Source organism: Apodemus sylvaticus, chromosome 6, assembly GCF_947179515.1.
Source record: "Apodemus sylvaticus chromosome 6, mApoSyl1.1, whole genome shotgun sequence".
Classification (NCBI taxonomy): Eukaryota; Metazoa; Chordata; class Mammalia; order Rodentia; family Muridae; genus Apodemus; species Apodemus sylvaticus.
The window spans coordinates 65,233,130-65,254,121 of NC_067477.1; the positions used below are offsets into that span (position 1 = coordinate 65,233,130).

The 20,992-nt window shown below is 38.4% G+C and overlaps 1 protein-coding gene across 1 annotated transcript in view; it reads right to left on the bottom strand.

Annotated features, from left to right (window-relative positions):
* The window catches only part of Ttc6 (tetratricopeptide repeat domain 6), a 164,424-nt gene that overhangs the window by 80,338 nt on the left and 63,094 nt on the right, over positions 1-20,992 (bottom strand). The window contains exons 7-9 of the mRNA XM_052184707.1: positions 9,143-9,247; positions 3,309-3,401; positions 777-851 (exon numbers count right to left, since the gene is read on the bottom strand). Coding sequence (XP_052040667.1) covers positions 777-851; positions 3,309-3,401; positions 9,143-9,247 — 273 coding nt within the window. The remainder of the gene's footprint in view (positions 1-776; positions 852-3,308; positions 3,402-9,142; positions 9,248-20,992) is intronic.

A 20,992-nucleotide genomic window follows, 5' to 3' on the forward strand; every position in this document is an offset into this window, starting at 1 on the left:
TTACACGAGGGTACATGATGCCTTATGAACTGGGCTTTGGATATAAGGATCTAGTTTTCCTTTCTAGGAGTGGGTACCGGTTTTCCCAGAACCACTTGCTAAAGAGGCTCCCTTTTGTTTGTTTGTATTATGCTTTTGGCAGCTATGCTGAGAATCTAATGACTGTAGCTGTATGAATTCTCCGTTACACTGTCTTTGCGTCTGTTTGTGCTATTACGCTGCTGTCTTTATTGCCATGACAGTGGTGTCATTTTAAAGCAGGTCCTACGATAGCATGGCTCTTTGTGCTTGGAGCTGATCTGGCTTGTCAGTCTTTGTGTTTGTACAGGATTATTTTTCATTTCTTTGAAGAATTTCACCAGAATTTTGTAATGAGCTTATAGATAACTTTTGGTAAGATGGCCATATTCATAATTTAGCTTCCCCAACAATGAACATGGGGCACCTTCTAGTGTCTTCAAAATACTCTTCCTGTGTTTTATAGTTTTCATTGCAAAGATCTTTCACTTCTCTTATTGGATTTTTGGCTAGTTGGTTTTTAATCAAAAATCCCCAAGTAAGAATTTCACAAAAGCTATTTATGTTTTTAAAATGCACCCACAGAGATCATGGACCTGTATTATTTATTATACTCCATTTTTCATGAGACTACAACTAACTCAAAGTGTAATAATAGGAAACAGCATATCTCTTCAAACTTTGGGGGGAAAAGCATTTTCATCGCTATAAATACAAATATTTTTTTTTACATATGATAGCAACAAAATTTAAAATACCTTTAATCGTGTATATGGTGCACTGGAATATTTTTGGATATTCTCATAAGATGCAGACTTTTTTATTATTAAATTCTGTAAAATAATCAAGGGAAAACACATTAACCAGAGTTACTGTTCAGCAAACTAAAGCAAGGTAAACTCAATACAGCTGAGTGATGATAACTCTTACAAATGAATGAACAGTACAAGCACTAATTAAAATATACTGTCTTACTTAGTAAGTCATTTCTTACTAGAGAAGAGCAGGACTTGAGACCTGCCGCTTCATTCAGTCAAGTTTATGGAAATGAAAATTGTTTGTTTCAAATTTAAGCTGAAGACAGAAAACCTGAAGAACCTGTGGTGTGAAGGTGCTCTGGGGCAAAGCCTCCTTGCTGGTGTAAATGGAACTGATTTGTGAATGTTCTAAGGGGGCGCTGATACATTAGACAGACCTGAGAAAGAGATGTATCCCTAAACATTCCTCTTTTTCTACTTTTACTGATGTTTCAGAATTTTATACAGGCATATAACGTGTTTTGATCTAATGCAACACCCCAATCCCCTTCCCTGTGGTTCTTCCCCTATGCCTTCAACCATTTTTCCTTCCCATCTTCATGGGCTCTAGTCTTGAAGTCCACTGAGTCTGCTTAGGACAGACCACATGTGTATAGTCTGGAGAAATCTACTGAAACGCGGGTAGCCTCTGATGTCTTTCAGCCCCGAGGGACACTGACTCTGACTCTTCCCTCCCGTGGCAGTCTTGCCAATGACCTGTCAGCTAGGGGTCGACTCTCACGAGTCTGTTCCCACGCCACATTCGTATTTTGTCTGGATTAATGTTCTGCAAGTCTTGTGCATGCTGGACAGTCCCTTTTAATCATAAGAAACCTCAACCTTTCCCTTTCACTTCGGGGAAGGCAACCGTACAAGAATCACCACTTTCTATAATGTCACCATGATGGGTACTATTACATTTAAAGTAAGAAAGCACTGTCATGGTAGTGTAAAAAGTAAGTATGTTTGATGTTCCTAGACAAATAAAAAGCAGTATCTATAACCAAAAAACAAGTGCCAATTATTTTAAACGGGGTAGAATTTGGGTACAAAGGGAACAGGGAGAAGTCAGTTCTGGATAGGGAAGTGACACACCTACTCCTGGATACAACACAGCTGCTGGATAAGGACAAAGGTATTCCCATGGACTGCAGAGATGCTAAGAACATCCCAGGCCCCACCAAACATAGAGAAAGATGCTAGCAATTTCAGCTCACAAGGACTGTAGTGGAAGCAGAGTGTGGGTTATACATGGATGTGAGATGGATATAGAAGCACGTAGGTGATATGTACTTGAGACCAGGTTGTGAGGCTTAGCTAAGCACTCTGGATACACTTATGTGATATGGGGAGCTACTCTCCTTTTCTCAGGTATCAGTGATGTAATCATATCTATGACCTCCCACTACAGCAGAATAGGAGCAAAGCAGCAGCTACTAAAGACAAGACAAGACGACAGGAAGGCATGAGAGGTGCCAATGGCATGACCTAGAAAACAAAAATGGCCACAAAGAGTGTAAATGGGTTATTTGGTTATTCATAAATGACAACTGATTTTCTAGGTGCTGCAGATATAGCTGTGGTATGGCCAATGACACCCCAGGCCAGTGAGGAATGTAAAAATCCAGGGCACATCAGGACAAGTAGCCAAAAGATGGTGTCAAAGAGATAGCAAAACACTAACTGGGGATCACAACTGTAGGTCAAATGTGCTTTCTGGAGATATCGGGGACAGATCCAGGAAGATAGTCAGCCTAGATAGCCAACTAGAATAGGGGTATGACTTGGCTCAGGACACTGAATCTCGGTGCTATATTGTGTTCAACATCCCAAGGTGCCAAGGTGGGGCACCAAGCTGAAGGCCCTAATGAATAGAAAACCGTCTTAGTTATTGTCCTAAAATTCCAGGAGACTAATAAGCCACTAATATAATTAATAACTATATTCATAATATAAACTGCATACCTCTTGTGATGGTTTGTATATGGTTGGCCCAGGGAGTGACCCTATTTGGAGGTGTGGCCTGCTTAAGACCCTCACCCTAGTTGCCTGGAAGTCAGTCTTCTACTAGCAGCCTTCAGATGAAGATGTAGAACTCTCCGTTCCTCCTACACTATATCTGCCTGGATGCTGCCATGTTTCTGCCTTGATGACAATGGACTGAACCACTGAGCCTGTAAGCCAGACCCAATTAAATGTTCTCTTTTAGAGAACTTGCATTGGTCATGGTGTCTGTTCACAGCAGTAAAACCCTAACTAAGACACCTCCTTCCAGTTTATGGCTTACAGAGCAGCCATAAATACTCTTGCAGGACACTGAAATCACGTGGGCACACTTAATAGTCACTTACTCAACACTTTAACTCTGCTCCACAGCTATAAAAGGGCTGTGCATTTGCAGTCTAGAGTGATTTCTATAATAACTAGAACCAATTTCTGAGCTAAGGGAAGATATAGCAATCAACTTAAATTTAGAGTAAAAGTCCTAAGTACCTTAAAACTTCTTTTGGTGTAGGTATCTAAAATAATCTCACTCTCCTTCGTTTCAGATAATTTCTCAGCTAAGAGTCTGCTTGTCTGAACACTCTGTAGTTTAAAAAAAAGATAAAATTATATATTAAATAATTTCATGAACTATTTTCAATGTTTATAGTCACTTATGTTTCACTGAACAACATTATTAGCAAAATAAATAAAAGACATGCTGTAAAAGAAATTATTTCCAATAATGCATTGAAGTCTAACTAGAGACTTCGTATTAATACAAAATCCATAATACAGCTCCAGCCTTTAATCAAATGGAAACATGCATGTGATTTCTGCAGTGTGAAATCTTAGGAGTTATCAATGACATTACATTCTCGTAGATTAGTACTATATGTCTTTCACATCAACATCAGAATTATTAGCAATATACATAATCAGGCCATGCTATTGAGTGGCTTCATTTTCAAGTACAAGCAAGTATTTTAAATATAAACTGGAGTGGAATTTTTCTTAAATCACTTAAGCTTTGGATTCTATCACCCAATAAAGTTGCAATATATATACATTCTTATAAGACCAAAGGTCTTATACAAATTGTGCTCACTAAATCTGTTACTTCTCTACCTTATAGTCAGTGATTTTGGTATTCAGAAACAACTAGGAGACATAAATGTGGCAAGCTGACAGTTTCAGGATTAGCTGAACCATTTAGCTGTTCTTTATTTATCTGATGAAGTTCTACCTTTGTGGTTAGAAATACTGAAATCTAAAAACCAGTTTTTAAAAGTATTCATGGTATTGTCATTAAAAATGGGGGAAAACTAACGTGATCTAGAAATCAGAACCATTGGATTTTGATCATCCTTTTATGTTGCGTGAAATATTAAAAAAGTAGAACCAGCACATTCCCATACTTGTGCCTCTAACTCTCTGCCCTGGTCGGCTGCCCAGCCATGCACTGGAGATGCAGAGATTCACGGTCCCAGAGGTCCCGAAACATCTCCACCCAGCTCACCAGGTTCCCAGTGGCAGGGCACTACCATGACAACCCTGTGCTTCAAATCCCCCATAGCCTTTGTGCCTGGAGCAACTCAGGCAAACCCACACTTAGCCTCATTACCTTTCTCTCTTGAACCCAGACGAGCCACCGCATGAAGGGAAACGCAACACAAACTTAGTTCAGAAACAATGGTAACTCAGTCTCTGGGTGCAACAACTAAAACCTAATCTTGTGAGCTTTATTAAAATCTGATTCCTCCCATGGTGCGTCCTTGCAGATCCTCAATGATACTGGGAGACTCTAGCAGCTACATCTTATCCCTCTGCAGTCCCAGTACCAAAAGTAAGTCACTCTCTCCTGCTTCCTCTCTTCCTCTGTCCAACCCGGAAGTACGGCCTCCTTGCCCAGCAATTGGCTCCTTTATTCATTAGGGGATTGGTTCACAAGAATAGCATAAGGCCCATCCACAACACTTCCCCCTTTCTGTTCTAATAAAAAACAAAACCTTTCTCTCAATATAAAGCACAAAACATTGTCATTGATCCTAAATTAAAAGACTTATCATTCTACACCTGACTCATGACTTGGCTTTAGATTGTAAACCATCTAAAAACCATCCTCTCAAACCTACATCATCTTTCTCAGTGCTAAACAGCTGGGATTGGCGATGAGACTACCCGTCTTCAACCCTGTCAGAAATCCAAGAACGACTGATATTAACTGGAAATATATAGGAAGTCTAACACAGCTTCCAAAACTTAGCCAATTTATGGAGACCGCTGGTCACCCAGACAGTCCCTTACTTCAAAACACTGGAACATCAGTCTTAAGCCTTCTAGTCAGGATCATCTGACAGACCTTAGAGATACAGGAATATTAAGGACTAAGCCTATTCTGTCTTGGCAGAACCAAGCTGTCCTAAACCTGTAATTGTTCCCTGTATATCTTATGCCTTCTATTGCCATCATGAAACATCCTAACAAAACTCAACTTGTGGAGGAAAGGGTTGATTTCACTCACACTGACACTTCACTGTTTATCAAGGCAGGAATTCAAGCAGGGCAGGAACCTGGAGGCAGGAGCTGATGCCGAGGCCATGGAGGGGTGCTGCTTACTGGTTTGATCCCCATGGCTTGCTCAGCCTGCTTTATTATGACATCCAGAACCACAAACCCAAGGATAGCACCACCCACAATAGACTGGGCCCTCCCCCATCTATCAATTACTAATTAAGAAAATGCTATAGAAGTGTGTCTGCTTATAGCTGGATCTTCTGGAGGCATTTTAACAGTTGAAATTCCTTTCTCTTGGATGACTTTAGCTTACGTCAAGGTGATATGAAACTAGCCTGGTCGTTGTATTTTTACACTGGAAAATTATTTAGCTGCAGCAAAATAATTACAAGTTATAGCAGAAAGACACTTGGACATTACTATTCTTCAAAGAGTAACTCCCTGATTTAGAAAAGAACTTTTGCAACTGTTTTTGCCCATGCTTACATAAGATATTCAAAATATATTGGAATGCCAAGTATTATATATTTTTGACAAAATGAACACAAAAAAATTGACACTATATTTTATGTCAAAACAGTAGAAACTGTTAGCAGTCCGTGGTTGTTTACTGTGAAAAAACAAGAAACAAACAACAAAAAACATAGCACAGCTCATACACTGACACCTCAGAAACTGTCCATATATTTCCCAAACTAAGGCACCTTGCAGAGAAATTATAGTATTGTTTATGTGACAGCCCATGGAAAAATCCTCCTGCTTTTCTCCAGCGATATTGCTGAAACTGGAGTTGGGGTGCAGATGGAATGGAAGAACTGCTGTTGCTGTTTGAATATGGAATGTCCCCCACCTCCAGCCCCCGAGGCTCAACACTTGGCTCCAGCTGCTGGGTCTACTTGGAGCATGGGGAGAAGCACTATGAGGTACTGTCTAATAGGGTCAAGTGACCAGCGCTGGGAAGGGTCAGGAGGTGCTGCTCCTCAAGGTTATGCCAGCTCAGTTCCTTCTTTCTCCTCTGCTTCCTGGCTACTATGAAGTGAAGAGCCTTTCCTACCACACCCTCCCAGGACTGTGATGCTCTGCAAAGCAATCATGAACTAAGCAAAAACAAAGAAAAATAACAAAAGAATAAAATGAAAATAAGCCTGGACACACAAAACAACATATAAATTCTACATATATTGTAGAATTTAAACATTAACTAGGTCAAATTGAGTCTTTTAAAATTAACAGGAGACAAAATTCACAAATTGCAAGTTTTTAATAGATATATAATTTTCATACAACATGAAATAAAAATTGTTAGTAACACAAGGAAAGCATGAACCAAACACATATACACTGAAAACCTCTAATAAATCAGCCTTCACTAGGTCAAATGAAAGAAATAGAAACTGACCCACACAGAAAAGTAGTCATATCACAATATAATAACTAAGGCTATTACTAACTGGGTACTTCAGTTTATCTGCACAGTATGGTGCCTCATTAAATCCTTGAAACTTACTTTACATACAAGAACATGGATTTCAGAAGCATAAAAGGATTGAAATCCCAGACTCTGATTCCACAACCTGTGTTCTGCTTAGTCTGACTCAGTGTTCCCAAGGAATGCCACTGGCTTCAATTCAGTCAACAAATGCTGGAATATTCAATAAACCACAATACAAATAGCAACCAATTTAAAAAAAAACATGTAGTCTAAAGAATATACTGTGTTTTTAAGGAGTAAGAATAAACTTTAAAGAAAACAGTATCAATAACTTTTAAGCTCTAAAACCCTTTCCCACATAAAGGGTATATGCAAAAGAAAATGAAAATTATCCCCCATCCAAAAAAGAACTATTTCAAAAATAAATGAAGACACTAAGTAAGAAATGGTGCAATAAACTCAAAGCTTTATACGAAAGTCATAAGTTATATTTATATTACCTTAAAACAAAAGGAACATAATTAAATTTCAGATGAAGATAATAAAATGATTAAACAAAATATAAACATTCTGTAATAAGTGGTAAAATAAAAATAGAAAAGTAAATTTTCACAATGACACAACAATGTAATAATTAATCCAAAATATTTTTCATCAAAGATGATATACTAAGCTCCTTTCTTTTCCCGCTGGCAGGCCACGATAAATAGTTTGGACACTGAATATAATAAATCTTACTAAAAATGTACCGTCAATGCTTGTTCTTTACTGGTGCAAGTATGTTAGTTTGATAAAAGGTAAAGTTTACAACTGAAAACAAAGAAAAGAAACAAGAAAGTTAAATTGCTTTCTAAAAATCCTATTATAGATATAAAAATTGTGAGAAGTGGGACAGAAACTGCAGCATTACAAACAGAGCTTAAAACTGACAGAAAAACATGGTCAACTCTATATATAACACAAAGCTCATAAAACACATGGATTTCTGCAATGAGTTAATAGCTGACTCAAAAACTATGAAGTATAAATAAGTCAAAATTAGTAAAGAGTACATTTAAATCATCAGAAACTTTCCCAAATAATACATTTCTGAAGAAACAATGAATTCTTTCAAAATTCCAAGAAGATTCCTCCTATCTGTTTCAGCTCTTGTATTTTCTTTTGAAATATGTAAACAAAAATAACTGGTAACAAAATCAATGAAGGAGACAATTCACGCAGGCAGCCACTCAGTGTGATGACAGCCATTTTGGTCATGACCACCATTTCATCCCCCAGGTGACTGGGCACACATGCCAAACCCTATAGGAGAAACAACCTTGTCAGAGCAGTCAGTAGATAGCATGCCGTGCTGGCCACTGATACCTGTGCTGTGTCCTACCTGACATTTAAACATGCTAGCTAATCGTTTTTTTTTTCAGAAAGCCGGGGCACATTCCATTTGGTCGCAGGCCACCTTTGACTGGTTCAGCATATTAATCCCTTTCTTCCTGCTTTGGGGTATGCAGAGTTGCTGTCCAGTGCACACTCCATACATGGATACAAATGTGTTATAATCAAATATACCCTCAATCCCTCTCTCCATTACTCCTTACTCGCTTGCTGCACCCCACCTTCCATCCCCACCCAAGCCACCACGTTGTTGTGTTTTGACTTCATTTAGTGCTGCCTGTTTGAACATGAGTGATGATCCATCTGGAGCACAGGTAGCCTTTTTGGAAAAATATCCCTAGAGAACCCGACTCTCACTTCATCAGTTAGCTCGTCAGGTGGAAGGGCGGTGCCTTCACAGACCTTCCACTTTCCATGCTTGGATTTTGGCTGCTTAGATCTCGAGTAAGTCTTCATGTACCAAAAAAAGTAAATGAAAATACCTGAGATCCTCTACATAATCTGCATGACTTTATAACTTAAATCTTCAAATAAAATACTCTTCCAAAGGTTCGATAGGTGCCCCAATGTAGGGGAATTGAGAGCAGAGAAGTGGGAGTGCATAGAGGGAGGGGGATAGGAGAGAGGGTTTCTGGGAGAGGGGGAAACCGGGTAAGGGGGAGAACACTTGAAATGTACATTAAAAAAAATACTCTTCCATAAAGAAAACAGGTTATTCTTGTCTTAAGTATATAATTTAAAGAAGCACATAAATCATAGTTATATATACATAAATATATATGCCAGAATTTTGTAAAATATATGGATATATTCATATATGTGTGTGACAACTATTTACATATATAAATCATCTCTATGGTATCATCCAACTAATCCTGACATGGCAATAAATGCTAGACAAGTTATATAGCAATTGTCTAACCAATCTTATATCAGAAACAATTATACAAGTTTATTATTAAATTACAGCAAAAAATTACAATACAGAAAATACATTCATTACCTCATATTTTGGATATAAAGTTTCTCTCATGGTTGATTCTGGAATAGCAAATTTGGGTGCAGTAAGATTCCAAAACATCTTTGAAGTTCCAGGATATGCAGACACCTTTGAAAATATTATTTAAAAGAAAACTATGACAAATAGTAACAAATATCCTCTAAAACCAAAAACCCAAATTCCTGCCACATTGTTTCTAGTTGTTGAGAATATGACTTGATTTGCTACACAGCCTCTGACCTTCAAGGGAAGACGACTTTGCAAGCTGTCAGCTTAAAGGGCAGGTAAAGCCAGCAGTGGTGAGTGCCTCTGTGACATGAAGGACTGGGGAGCCACACTTGAGGCAAAATGACCAGCGAAACAGGAGGAACGTGTGCCATCTGCTTCAGAAATGTCACTTCTTGCTATGTGTTCTAACCAAGTTCTTACATATGTGCATGATAAAATATGTATAGGTCAATTCACAGTACATACTAAGTTAGAAAATAAAGTCCAATTTAAGTGTTCCTTAGGAGAGAAACAGATAAACATTATTATAAAGCTATTCAGATACAACAATTACAACCCGTAGGTGGGACTCACAAACTACTGAAAATAATAATTTCAGAAAAATTTATGCAAAATGTTATTCATATAAATATACTAGAACATACAGAGAAAGAGAGATTATTTAGGATCAGATGTCTATTTATTAAGTTATTAAGTCATAAACTAAAAAGGGATTTGTTTTAAAAAAGTAAACCTATCAGGATGCTATGAGAATTGTGGTAGCATTTGAATAACTTTGAATAACAAAGGCTGACGTTTAGCACAATGCAAAGCTTCAGGACACATTCAGTGAGTAAAGAGGAGTCCAGGGTGGAATGCAGAACACAGCCACACATTCTAACTGTATTGTCAATATACAGACAACCTCATAGACTAGGAGGGATGCTGAGCTCAATGACTGGGAAGTGGAGGAGAATATAAAGCTAAAGAAAAAGAAACAGGAAAAGTCCCTATGGCACTGGACTTTAGCTGCTGACACACCCACAGGGATATGGACTAGCAAGTCTGACACTTCTGTCCACACATACTGGGCTACTGAATACAAGAGTGGAAGATGGTAGGAGTCAGTGTGTCACTGTTGGAGTGAGAGTTTAAAGATAATTGAGAGGTAACTAGAATGTTCCTTATCACAGTGGATTATGAACTCACATATAGTCTAGTAAAGACACAGATGTTTACATATAGCAACATTTACAGATGCACATATTTATGAGTTAGTATACACAGACACACATGATTTTTAAATATTCTTTTCATTAATCTTTATGAATTCCATAAGCATAGTTTGATCATATCCACTCCCATTATCCCTGTATCTACCCTTTCTACCCTTACTGCCCTACCTACCTAAACACTGGGGTTTTTTTTTCTTCTTCTTTTTGTCCATATCAAGTCCACTTTGTATTGCCCTACCACTCTTGGGAGTGAGGTGAACCCTGAGAAGTAGCCAGCCAACCAGAGGTCACATCATTAAAGAAAACTGACTTCCTTTTCCCGGAGGCCATCAAATGCTCACGGCCCCTTGGAGGCACATATATGCTTGCTTTGTTGGTTGGCAAGGCCTAGAAGAAACAGTGCCTCCATAGTGCAGGAAGACATACTGTAGGGATCTTGATTTCCAATCACAAGGATGGAACCAGGATGCATCACCCAAACAAACCAGAAAATATGTAAGATGAGTCTGGAACATTTCATACTGTAAAAAAATTATAGTGCCTTTAAAAAAATAGAAACAAACCATTTTAGCAATGGGAGTAATAAAGTTACTTCAACTTTAGTGGGAGTAATAAAGTTGCACCGGATTATAAAGTATAATATATTATCTATCAGTAATGCTATTTCAACAGATGAAGGAGTGAATGGATGGATACTTGAATGAATGAATGAATGAATGAATGAACAGAACAATTTTCCTACACAGAACTCTAACTTTGTAAATATTCTAATCTCAAAGAGATAGAACAAAACTCCCTACTTTTTAAATATGATCACACATAGTGGTTTCCTTTAAAAGGATAATACAGACAGGAAAAAAGCACATAAGGAGGAAATTTCAGCACTGCCTCACTGGGTAACCAAGGTCAACAGAATGCCGGAAAATCCTGTAGACAGCTTATGTCCTGCAAGAGATGTGGTAAACAGACTTTCTCTTTTAGAACACTTCCTCCTGAAGTCTCATAAACCAATCAAACCACAACACCAGCCAACTCTCAACTGAGATGCAGTTTACAAAATACTTGAACATTAATCCCTAAAGTTTTCAATCACTGAAATAAGAAAAGTCTGGAAAACTGTTGTGGTTTTAGATGAAAAATGTATGTGTCCAAATAGAATTCCAAGACATAGAAGCGCTATTATTGAGTGATGTGTAAAGCCAGGGAACTCTGAAGAGAGCATGAAGCTTAGGGAGAAACTTCCCACCCAATGCAGAGGTCCCTGGGGGCTGCAATCATGAGCATCTCTTGCTAGTCTAAATAAGGAGAAAGGCACACTTTCTCAGCTCCAGAATCCAGACACATGCTTCCTCTGGAGACTCAAGGTCATGGTACAATGTTATTTAACTGTCTTTTTTTCTATTTAATCCTCACTCCTGCACTGGAGAACCTATTGACTGAGGAGCTGGCTTGGTCAGTCTATCTCAAGGAGTGAAATTCAACTCGATAATGGTTGGTAAAGAAAAGCAGACTTCACCAACAGAATACAGGTGATAAAAGAGAGAATCTCAGGCATAGAAGATACAATAGAAAAGAAAATGATACATCAGTCAAAGAAAATGCTTATCTAAAAAGCTTCTAGCACAAAACATTCAGGAAGTTTGGGACATGATAAAAAAAAGACCCAAACTAAGAATAGAATTGGAAGAAGACGACTCCCAACCTGAAGGCCCAGAAAACATCTTCAACAAAATCATAGAAGAAAACTTACCTAACCTAAAGAGATTGCTATAAACATACAAGAAGTCAAATAGACTGGACCAGAAAAGAAATTACTCCTGCCACATAGTAATCAAAACAATAAATGTACGGAACAAAGACAGAATATTAAAAGTTGCAGGGGGGAATGGCCAAGTAACATATAAATGCAGACCTATCAGAATTACACCTGATTTCTCAACAAAGACTATAAAAGCAGAAAGAAGGGCCTCACTATAAGAGAACAAGGAAGTCAGCCAACAAAACTTTCAATTGCCATTGATGGAGAAACCACAATATTCCATAACAAAACCAAATTTAAACAATATCTTTCCACTAATCACACCCTTACAGAGGATACTAGAAGGAAAACTCCAATACAAGAAAGGTGAATACACCCAAGATAACATAAGAAATTAATAATTTTTCAGCAAAATCAAGATACACACACACATACACACACACTACCAATATTGAAACAAGAGTTGTTTGATGAGCACATTAAAACCTTCTGGAGTTCACTGTCACTGAGTGTCTTCAGAGCATCTGCACTTAACTAACGGCCATTTTGTTATATCATCGTTGTTACTTTCTTTATGTATTCTCTAGTTTCCTTTGTTTCTCTTTTTTCTATCTTTCCTTTGAGTTATTTGAATGCATTTTGAATTCTCTTACCTTCTATTGTTTTAGATATATCTCATTGTGCATATTTAATTTATTGGCCCAGGTACAATAGAACAATAACTATGTCTACCAATGTCTTCATCCTACTTTTCCAAGTAATTATGTCATTCCCCATTTATGGCATAACTGTGATAACTGTTTCTTTTATATGCATTTATAATGGGATGAGAAAAGCAAACTGTGGAAACACAAGGAGAGGGAAACTCCATGGCTGTGCCTGCGTTCCTCCTCCCCGTGCTCTTACCTTCTAGACATACTAAAATTTCTTTTGTTTTCCTTTGTATTTATGGCTAACTCAGGTGGCAACAAATTCTCTTGGTTTCCTTCATCTGAGAAGGTCTTGATCCCACTTCATTCTTGAGTGTTTTTCTCCAGATTGAAGGGCTGAGGACTTTGTCACACTATTTTCCTTCTCACTGCTTTTTATAAGAAGTTCCATTCCACGTGTTATTTCTCCATGAATAAAATGCCACTCCTCTCTTGCTGCTTTCCAGGACTTTGCTAGACTTTGGTTTTCAGTTTAATTAACATGCAGTTTGGTATAGATTTCTTTGTACTTTATATTTAGAGTATCCACGGATTACTAAATCTATAGATTCATAGGTTTTTGTCAAACTGCTAAGTTCTCTACCTTTGCTTCTTACAATCTCTCCCTCTTTTTATTCTCCTTCTGGATTTTCACAGTACAAATATGAAATATTTCATTACTTCTTGCTAATATTTCAGTGTGTTTTCTCTCCGTTGTTCACTCATCTTTGATTCAAGCCACCTACTTCAGATTTTATTTCCATTACGGTAAATTTTTTCTTCTTTTCTTATTTTCTATATTCTTTGTTTACATTCTAAAAGCTTTCCCCTTTCCCAGTCCCTCCCCCATATGTCCCATAAGTCCTCTTCTCTCCATCCATTCTCCTATCTTTCCCTCTCCCTTTTCTCTGTCCTGGTACTCCCCTACAATGCTGGATCAAGCCTTTCCAGGAATAGGGCCCTCTTCTTCCTTCTTCATGGGAATCATTTGATATGCTAATTGTATCTTCAGGATTCAAAGCTTCAGGGCTAATTAATATCCACTTATCAATGATTGCATTCCATGTGTATTCTTTTGTGATTGTGTTACCTTGCTTAGGATGATATTTTCCAGTTCCATCCATTTGCCTAAAAAATTCATGAATTTATTGTTTTTAATTGCTGCATAAAACTCCATTGTGTATATATATATAACACATCTTCTGTATCCATTCCTCCAATGAGGGATATCTAGGTTCTTTCCAGCTTCTGGCTATTACAAATAAGGCTGCTACAAACATAGTGGAGCATGTGTCCTTAATGCATGCTGGGGAATCTTCTGGGTATATGCCCAGGAGAGGTATAGTAGGGTCCTCTGGAAGTGTCATGTCCAGTTTTCTTAGGAACCGCCAGACTGATTACCAGAGTGGTTGTACCATCTTACAATCCCACCAGCAGTGAAGGAGTGTTCCTCTTTCTCCACATCCTCGCCAACACCTGCTGTCTCCTGAGTTTTTAACCTTAGCCATTCTGACTGGTGTAAGGTGAAATCTCAGGGTTGTTTTGATTTGCATTTCCCTAATGGCTAATGATGTTGAGCATTTCTTAAGGTGCTTCTCGGCCATCCAAATTTCTTCAGGCGAAAATTCTTTGTTTAGGTTTGTACCCCATTTTTAATAGGGTTATTTGGTTCCCTGGGGTCTAACTTCTTAAGTTCTTTGTATATATTGGATATTGGCCCTCTATCAGATGTAGGGTTGGTCCAAAGCTTCAATTACTTTCACTGTGTCCCTGTTTAGTTGCTGTTTTCATGATCGGTCCATTGAGGAAAGTGCAGTGTTGAAGTCACGCACAATTATTGTGTTAGGTTCAATGTGTGCTATGAGCTTTAGCAAAGTTTCTTTTATGAATGAGGGTGCCTTTGCATTTGGAGCATAGATGTTCAGGATTAATAGTTCTTCTTGTTGTATTTTTCCTTTGACCAGCAAGAAGTGTCCCTCGGTATCTCTTTTGATAACTTTAGGTTGAAAGTCAATTTTATCTGATATTAGAATGGCTACTCTGGCTTGTTTCCTGAGACCATTTGCTTGTAAAATTGTCTTCCAGCCTTTTACTCTAAGGTAGTGTTTGTCTTTGACACTGGGGTGTGTTTCCTGTATGCAGCAAAATGTAGGATCCTGTTTATGTATGCAGTCCATTAGTCTATGTCTTTTTATTGGGGAATTGAGTCCATTGATGTTAAGAGATGGAGCTAGAGAACATCATACTAAGTGAGGTAACCCAGACTCAAAAGGTGAATCATGGTATGCACTCACTAATAAGTGGATATTAACCTAGAAAATTGAAATACCCAAAATATAATCCACACATCAAATGAGGTACAAGAAGAAAGGAGGAGTGGCCCCTTGTTCTGGAAAGACTCAGTGAAGCAGTATTTGGCAAAACCAGAACGGGGAAGTGGGAAGGGATGGGTGGGAGGACAGGGGGAGAGAAGGGGGCTTATGGGACTTTCAGGGAGTAGGTGTCTAGAAAAGGGGAAATCATTTGAAATGTAAATAAAAAAAATATATCGAATAAAAAAAAGAAAAAAAGAGATATTAAGGAATAGTGATTATTACACTTCCTGTCATTTTTGATGTTCTCTTTTATATTTGATTGGTTATCTTCTTTTGGGATTGATGAGAGAAGGTTACTATCTTGCATTTTCCAGGGTGAAATTTCCCTCATTGTATTGTGTTTTCCTCCTATTATCCTTTGTAGGACTGGGTTTGTGGATAGATATTGGGTGAACTTGGTTTTGTCATGGAATATCTTGGTTCCTCCATCTATGGTGATTGAGAGTTTTGCTGGGTATAGTAATTTTGGCTGACATTTGTGTTCTCTTAGAGTCTGCATGAGATCTGCCCAGGATCTTCTAGCTTTCATAGTCTCAGGTGAAAAGTCTGCTGTGATTCTGATAGGTCTTCCTTTATATGTTACTTGGCCTTTTTCTCTTACTGCCTTTAATATTCTTTGTTTGTTTAGTATATTTGGGGTTTTGATTATTATGTGACAGGATGTATTTCTGTTCTGGTCCAGTCTGTTTGGAGTTCTGTAGGCTTCTTGGTTATTCATGGGCATCTCTTTCTTTAGATTAGGGAAGTTTTCTTCCATAATTTTATTGAAGATATTTTCTGGCCCTTTAAGTTGTAAATCTTCACTCTCATCTATGCCTATAATCCTTAGGTTTGGCCTTCTTATTGTGTCCTGGATTTCCTGGGTGTTTTGGGTTACATGCTTTTTGCATTTTGCATTTTCTTTGACCGTTGAGTCCATGGTTTCTATGGTATCTTCGGCATCTGAGATTCTTTCTTCTATCTCTTGTATTCTGTTGTTGATATTTGCATCTATGGTCCCTGATTTCTTCCCAAGGTGTTCTATCTCCAAAGTTGTCTCCCTTTGTGATTTCTTAGTTGTTTCTACTTCTGTTTTTAGATCCTGGATGTTTTTGCTCAGTTCCTTCACTTGATTGTTTGTGTTTTCCTGTAATTCTTTGAGAGATTTTTGTGTTCCTTCTTTCATGACTTCGGCCTATTGATCAAAGTTCTCCTGTATTTTTTTTAAGTGATTTTTGCATTTCTTCCTTATTGGTTACTATCATTTGACCCATATTCTCCTGAATTTCTTTAAGTGATTTTGTGTTTCCCTTGTAAGGGCTTCTAGCTTTTCATCATTTTTCTCCTGAATTTCTTTAAGAGATTTATTTATGTCCTTCATGTGTTCTTGTAACAGCATCATGACCAGTGATTTTTACATCCAAATCTTGCTTTCTGGTGTGTTGGGGTATCCAGGACTTGCTATTAACGGAGAATTGGGTTCAGATGCTGCCACATTGCCTTGATTTCTTTTGGGGGGGTGCAGTCTTTTTTTATTTTATTGATATATTTTTTATTTACATTTCAAATGATTTCCCCTTTTCTGGGTCCCCACTCCCAGCAAGTCCCATAAACCCTCTTCCCTCCCCCTGTTCCTCCATCTACCCCTTCCCTCTTCCCTGTTCTGGAATTCCCCTATACTCTTGCACTGAGTCTTTCCAGAACCAGGGGCCACTCCTCCATTCTTTTTGGACATCATTTAATATGTGGATTATGTCTTGGGTACTCAAAGATTCTAGGCTAATATCCACTTATCTGTGAGTGCATACCATGATTGAATTTTTGAGACTGGGTTACCTCACTTAGTATGATGTTCTCCAGCTCTATCCATTTGTCTAAGAATTTCATGAATTCATTGTTTCTAATGGCTAAATAGTACTCCATTGTGTAACTATACCACATTTTTTGTATCCATTCCTCCATTGAAGGATACCTGGGTTCTTTCCAGCTTCTGGCAATTATAAATAGGGCTGCTATGAACATAGTGGAGCATGTGTCCTTATTGCATGCTGAAGAATCCTCTGGATATACGCCCAGGAGTGGTATAACAGGGTCCTTAGGAAGTGTCATGACCAGTTTTCTGAGGAACTGCCAGACTGATTTCCAAAGTGGTTGCACCATCTTGCAATCCCACCAGTGGAGGAGTGTTCCTCTTTCTCCACATCCTCGCCAACACCTGCTGTCTCCTGAGTTTTTGACCTTAGCCATTCTGACTGGTGTGAGGTGAAATCTCAGGGTTGTTTTGATTTGCATTTCCCTAATGATTAATGATGTTGAACATTTTTTAAGGTGTTTCTCAGCCCTCCGAAGTTCTTCATGTGAAAATTCTTTGTTTAGCTTCATACCCCACTTTTTAATGGGGTTATTTGGTTCTCCGGGTTCTACCTTCTTGAGTTCTTTGTATATATTAGATATTAGCCCTCTGTCGGATTTAGGGTTGGTGAAGATCCTTTCCCAATCTGTTGGTTGATGGTTTGTTCTTTTGACAGTGTCCTTTGCCTGACAGAAACGTTGTAGTTTTATGAGGTCCCATTTGTCAATTCTTGATCTTAGAGCGTAAGCTATTGGTGTTCTATTCAGGAACTTTTCCCCTGTGCCCATGTCCTCAAGGGGCTTCCCCAGTTTCTTTTCTATTAGTTTCAGTGTGTCAGGTTTTATGTGGAGGTCCTTGATCCATTTGGAGTTGAGCTTAGTACAAGGAGATAAGAATGGATCGATTCGAATTCTTCTGCATGCTGACCTCCAATTGAACCAGCACCATTTGTTGAAAAGACTATCTTTTTCCACTGGATGCTTTCAGCTCCTTTGTCAAAGATCAAGTGACCATAAGTGTGTTGGTTCATTTCTGGGTCTTCAATCCTATTCCATTGATCCACTTGCCTGACAATGTACCAATACCATGTAGTTTTTATCACTATTGCTCTGGAGTAAAGTTTAAAGTAAGGGATACTGAATCCCCCTGAAGTTCTTTTACTGTTGAGAATAGTTTTAGCTATCCTGGGTTTTTTGTTATTCCAGATGAATTTGAGAATTGCTCTTTCTAGCTCTATGAAGAACTGGGTTGGGATTTTTATGGGGTAGCATTGAATCTGTATGTTGCCTTTGGCAAGATGGCCATTTTAACTATATTAATCCTGCTAATCCACGAGCATGGAAGATTTTTCCATTTTCTGAGTTCTTCTTCAATTTCCTTCTTCAGAGATCTGAAGTTCTTGTCATATAGTTCTTTCACTTGTTTGGTTAGAGTCACCCCAAGATACTTTATGCTGTTTGTAGCTATTGTGAAGGGAGTCATTTCCCTAATTTCTTTCTCAGTCTGCCTTGATTTCTGTTAGTAATGTTCCTACATTTGCCTTTTGCCATGTAGATCTCACTGGTGTTAGTTGGTCTTGTTGTCAATGGAAGACTCACCTGTGCAAGATGCCACCCTGTGGCAAGCCTCTGGATGCACTGCTGGCCCTCTGCACTGCTTGGGGATGGGGCGCGTGACCCAGGCTGCTCCCAATCCAGAGGTGGCGACCGGAAGGCTCCCACCAGAGGCCTCTGGATGGATCCTCTGCTTTTTTCTAATTTTTTTTCAAGCTGAAATATCTTCTATTTCTATACTAAGACTTCCTAATTCCTTTCTGAGTCTTTTATTATTTATTTCAAACATGTTCATAATTTTTCAATGAATCACTTTTATAATGGTTGCTTTAATTTTTGCCAAAAAATTTGTAGCATTTGTTATCTCATTGATAGCATCTATTAAATACTTTTCTATAGGTATTTTCTTTTTTTGAAACATATTCTTATTTTTAACTATGTGCATATGGAGAGGGGTATATGCATATGAGTACAGGTACTTCCCAACATGGGTGCTGGGGACTGAACTCAGGTCTTATGCAAGAGCAGTACAGGCTCTTAACTACTAAGTCATCTCTCTAGCTCATGCCCTTTCCTATTTAGGATGAGATTTTACCTAATTTTTGAAATGTGGCTATGTTAAACCTTATCATCAAGGTCATATCTTACTTAAACCTTCTGGTTAGCTGACACTCCACTATAGAGTAGCTCATTGGATGGGGAAGGAATTCCCTGTGGTTTCAACTGATAACATAAAAAGAAAATCTGCTTGCTACTCCATCAGGATGAAACACTTGGCTTGCTTTCATCACTGTTTTTCACTATGGCAAAATGGATGAAAAAAACAACTTTTCAGCTTTGAAAAGTAATCTTTTTGGCTCTTGGTTTCAGAGAGTTCAACCCACGCCTGACTGCCTCTACCACCATGGCCAGAAGCAGGTGCCACAGCAAAGGTGCTGACTCATGGAAGTCAGGAAGCAGAGAGGCAGAGAAAAGGGAGAAGCCGGAGGGATATGAGCAATATCCTTCAAAGACTCGTCCTATTTCCCTGCTCCTTCCCACCCAATCCATTTTCTTCCACAGAGTCTACCACATCCCAACCATACATATAAGTAGAACCCTATGTCAGTGGATAAGATCAGAGCATTCACAACCCAATCATTTCCCCAAAGTCCCATACCTCAACTTTGCACTGGAAATTAAGTCTTCAAAACATAAGCCTTCAGCAAACATTTTATATCCAAGCCACAAATCGGCTCCATACTCAACCCACCTTAGCAACAATCTGACAAGGACACTAGCATGTTTCGAAACAGTCTGGCAAGGACTGATGTCATTAGACCTTTCCTGGTAAAGGCAGGGAGTAGAAGCACACTGTCTTTCCTAGGTGTCTATAAAGATTCAGTAATTACTTTCCAAATAAAAATGTTTTGTAGCCCATTCTGAAATAATGAAATAGCATGTTTCCACTTGGACATATGTACATGTGTTAGAGTGTGTATTGCTGTAGTGGGAGTGTATGTATATGTATCTGTATATGTGTGTGTGTGTGTGTGTGTGTGTGTGTGTGTGTGTGTGTGTGTGAGTGTGTGTGTGAGAGAGAGAGCGAGAGACAGAGACAGAGAGACAGGGAGAGACAGAGACAGGAGAGACAGACAGACAGACAGACAGACAGAGACAGAGAGAGAGAACATGTCTATTGATGTTTCCATATTCCAAGTTTTATGGGTCAAGTCCAAAACATATGTAAGAAACCCCAGGCACTTATGCAGTACCATGGCATTCTGGGTGCCCTAACATTCCTAGATACTGTGCTTCCTTCTCTCCACTTTTAGAGTTGTCTTGGGTTTGTGATATCCAGAGACTTTTAGGACCTTGGCAAGAAGCACAGGGAAAAGTGAGTCTTACAACTAGTCTTTTGGAATTACTACCAAAATATTATTTTCTAGCTATATAGCTGTTTAAGGCCAGAATTTTTCTAATATATTTTAACCAAAACAAAGCCAAAAATGATCCAGAATGTCTAAGAATTCAACATATAAAGAGATTTGTCAAATAAGTTAGATTAAAAGACAAATTCTAGTTTTCTCACTCTATTTGGGTTTAGCAACTCTAATTACAGGAAGCATGGTGGTATGGGCTATAATCCCAGCACTCAGGAGACTATCGAAGAAGGGTCTCCACAGAGCTACCAACCTAACCTGGACCACATAGCAAGACAATGTTATAGGAAACAAAGTAAATATGGTTTTACAAAAGGGCATTTACAGGATCACAGTTAACACCTAAGGTTTTATTACTTACCATTTTCTGATTTACATTTTAAAGTTGTAAGTGTTCAAAGACATAGTTCACATTACCAAATACTGAAGTCCTCAATAATGTTCAAGAATGTCAAAAGAACCCTAACCAATACGTTTAAGAGCACTTTAGGTGGAGAAAAC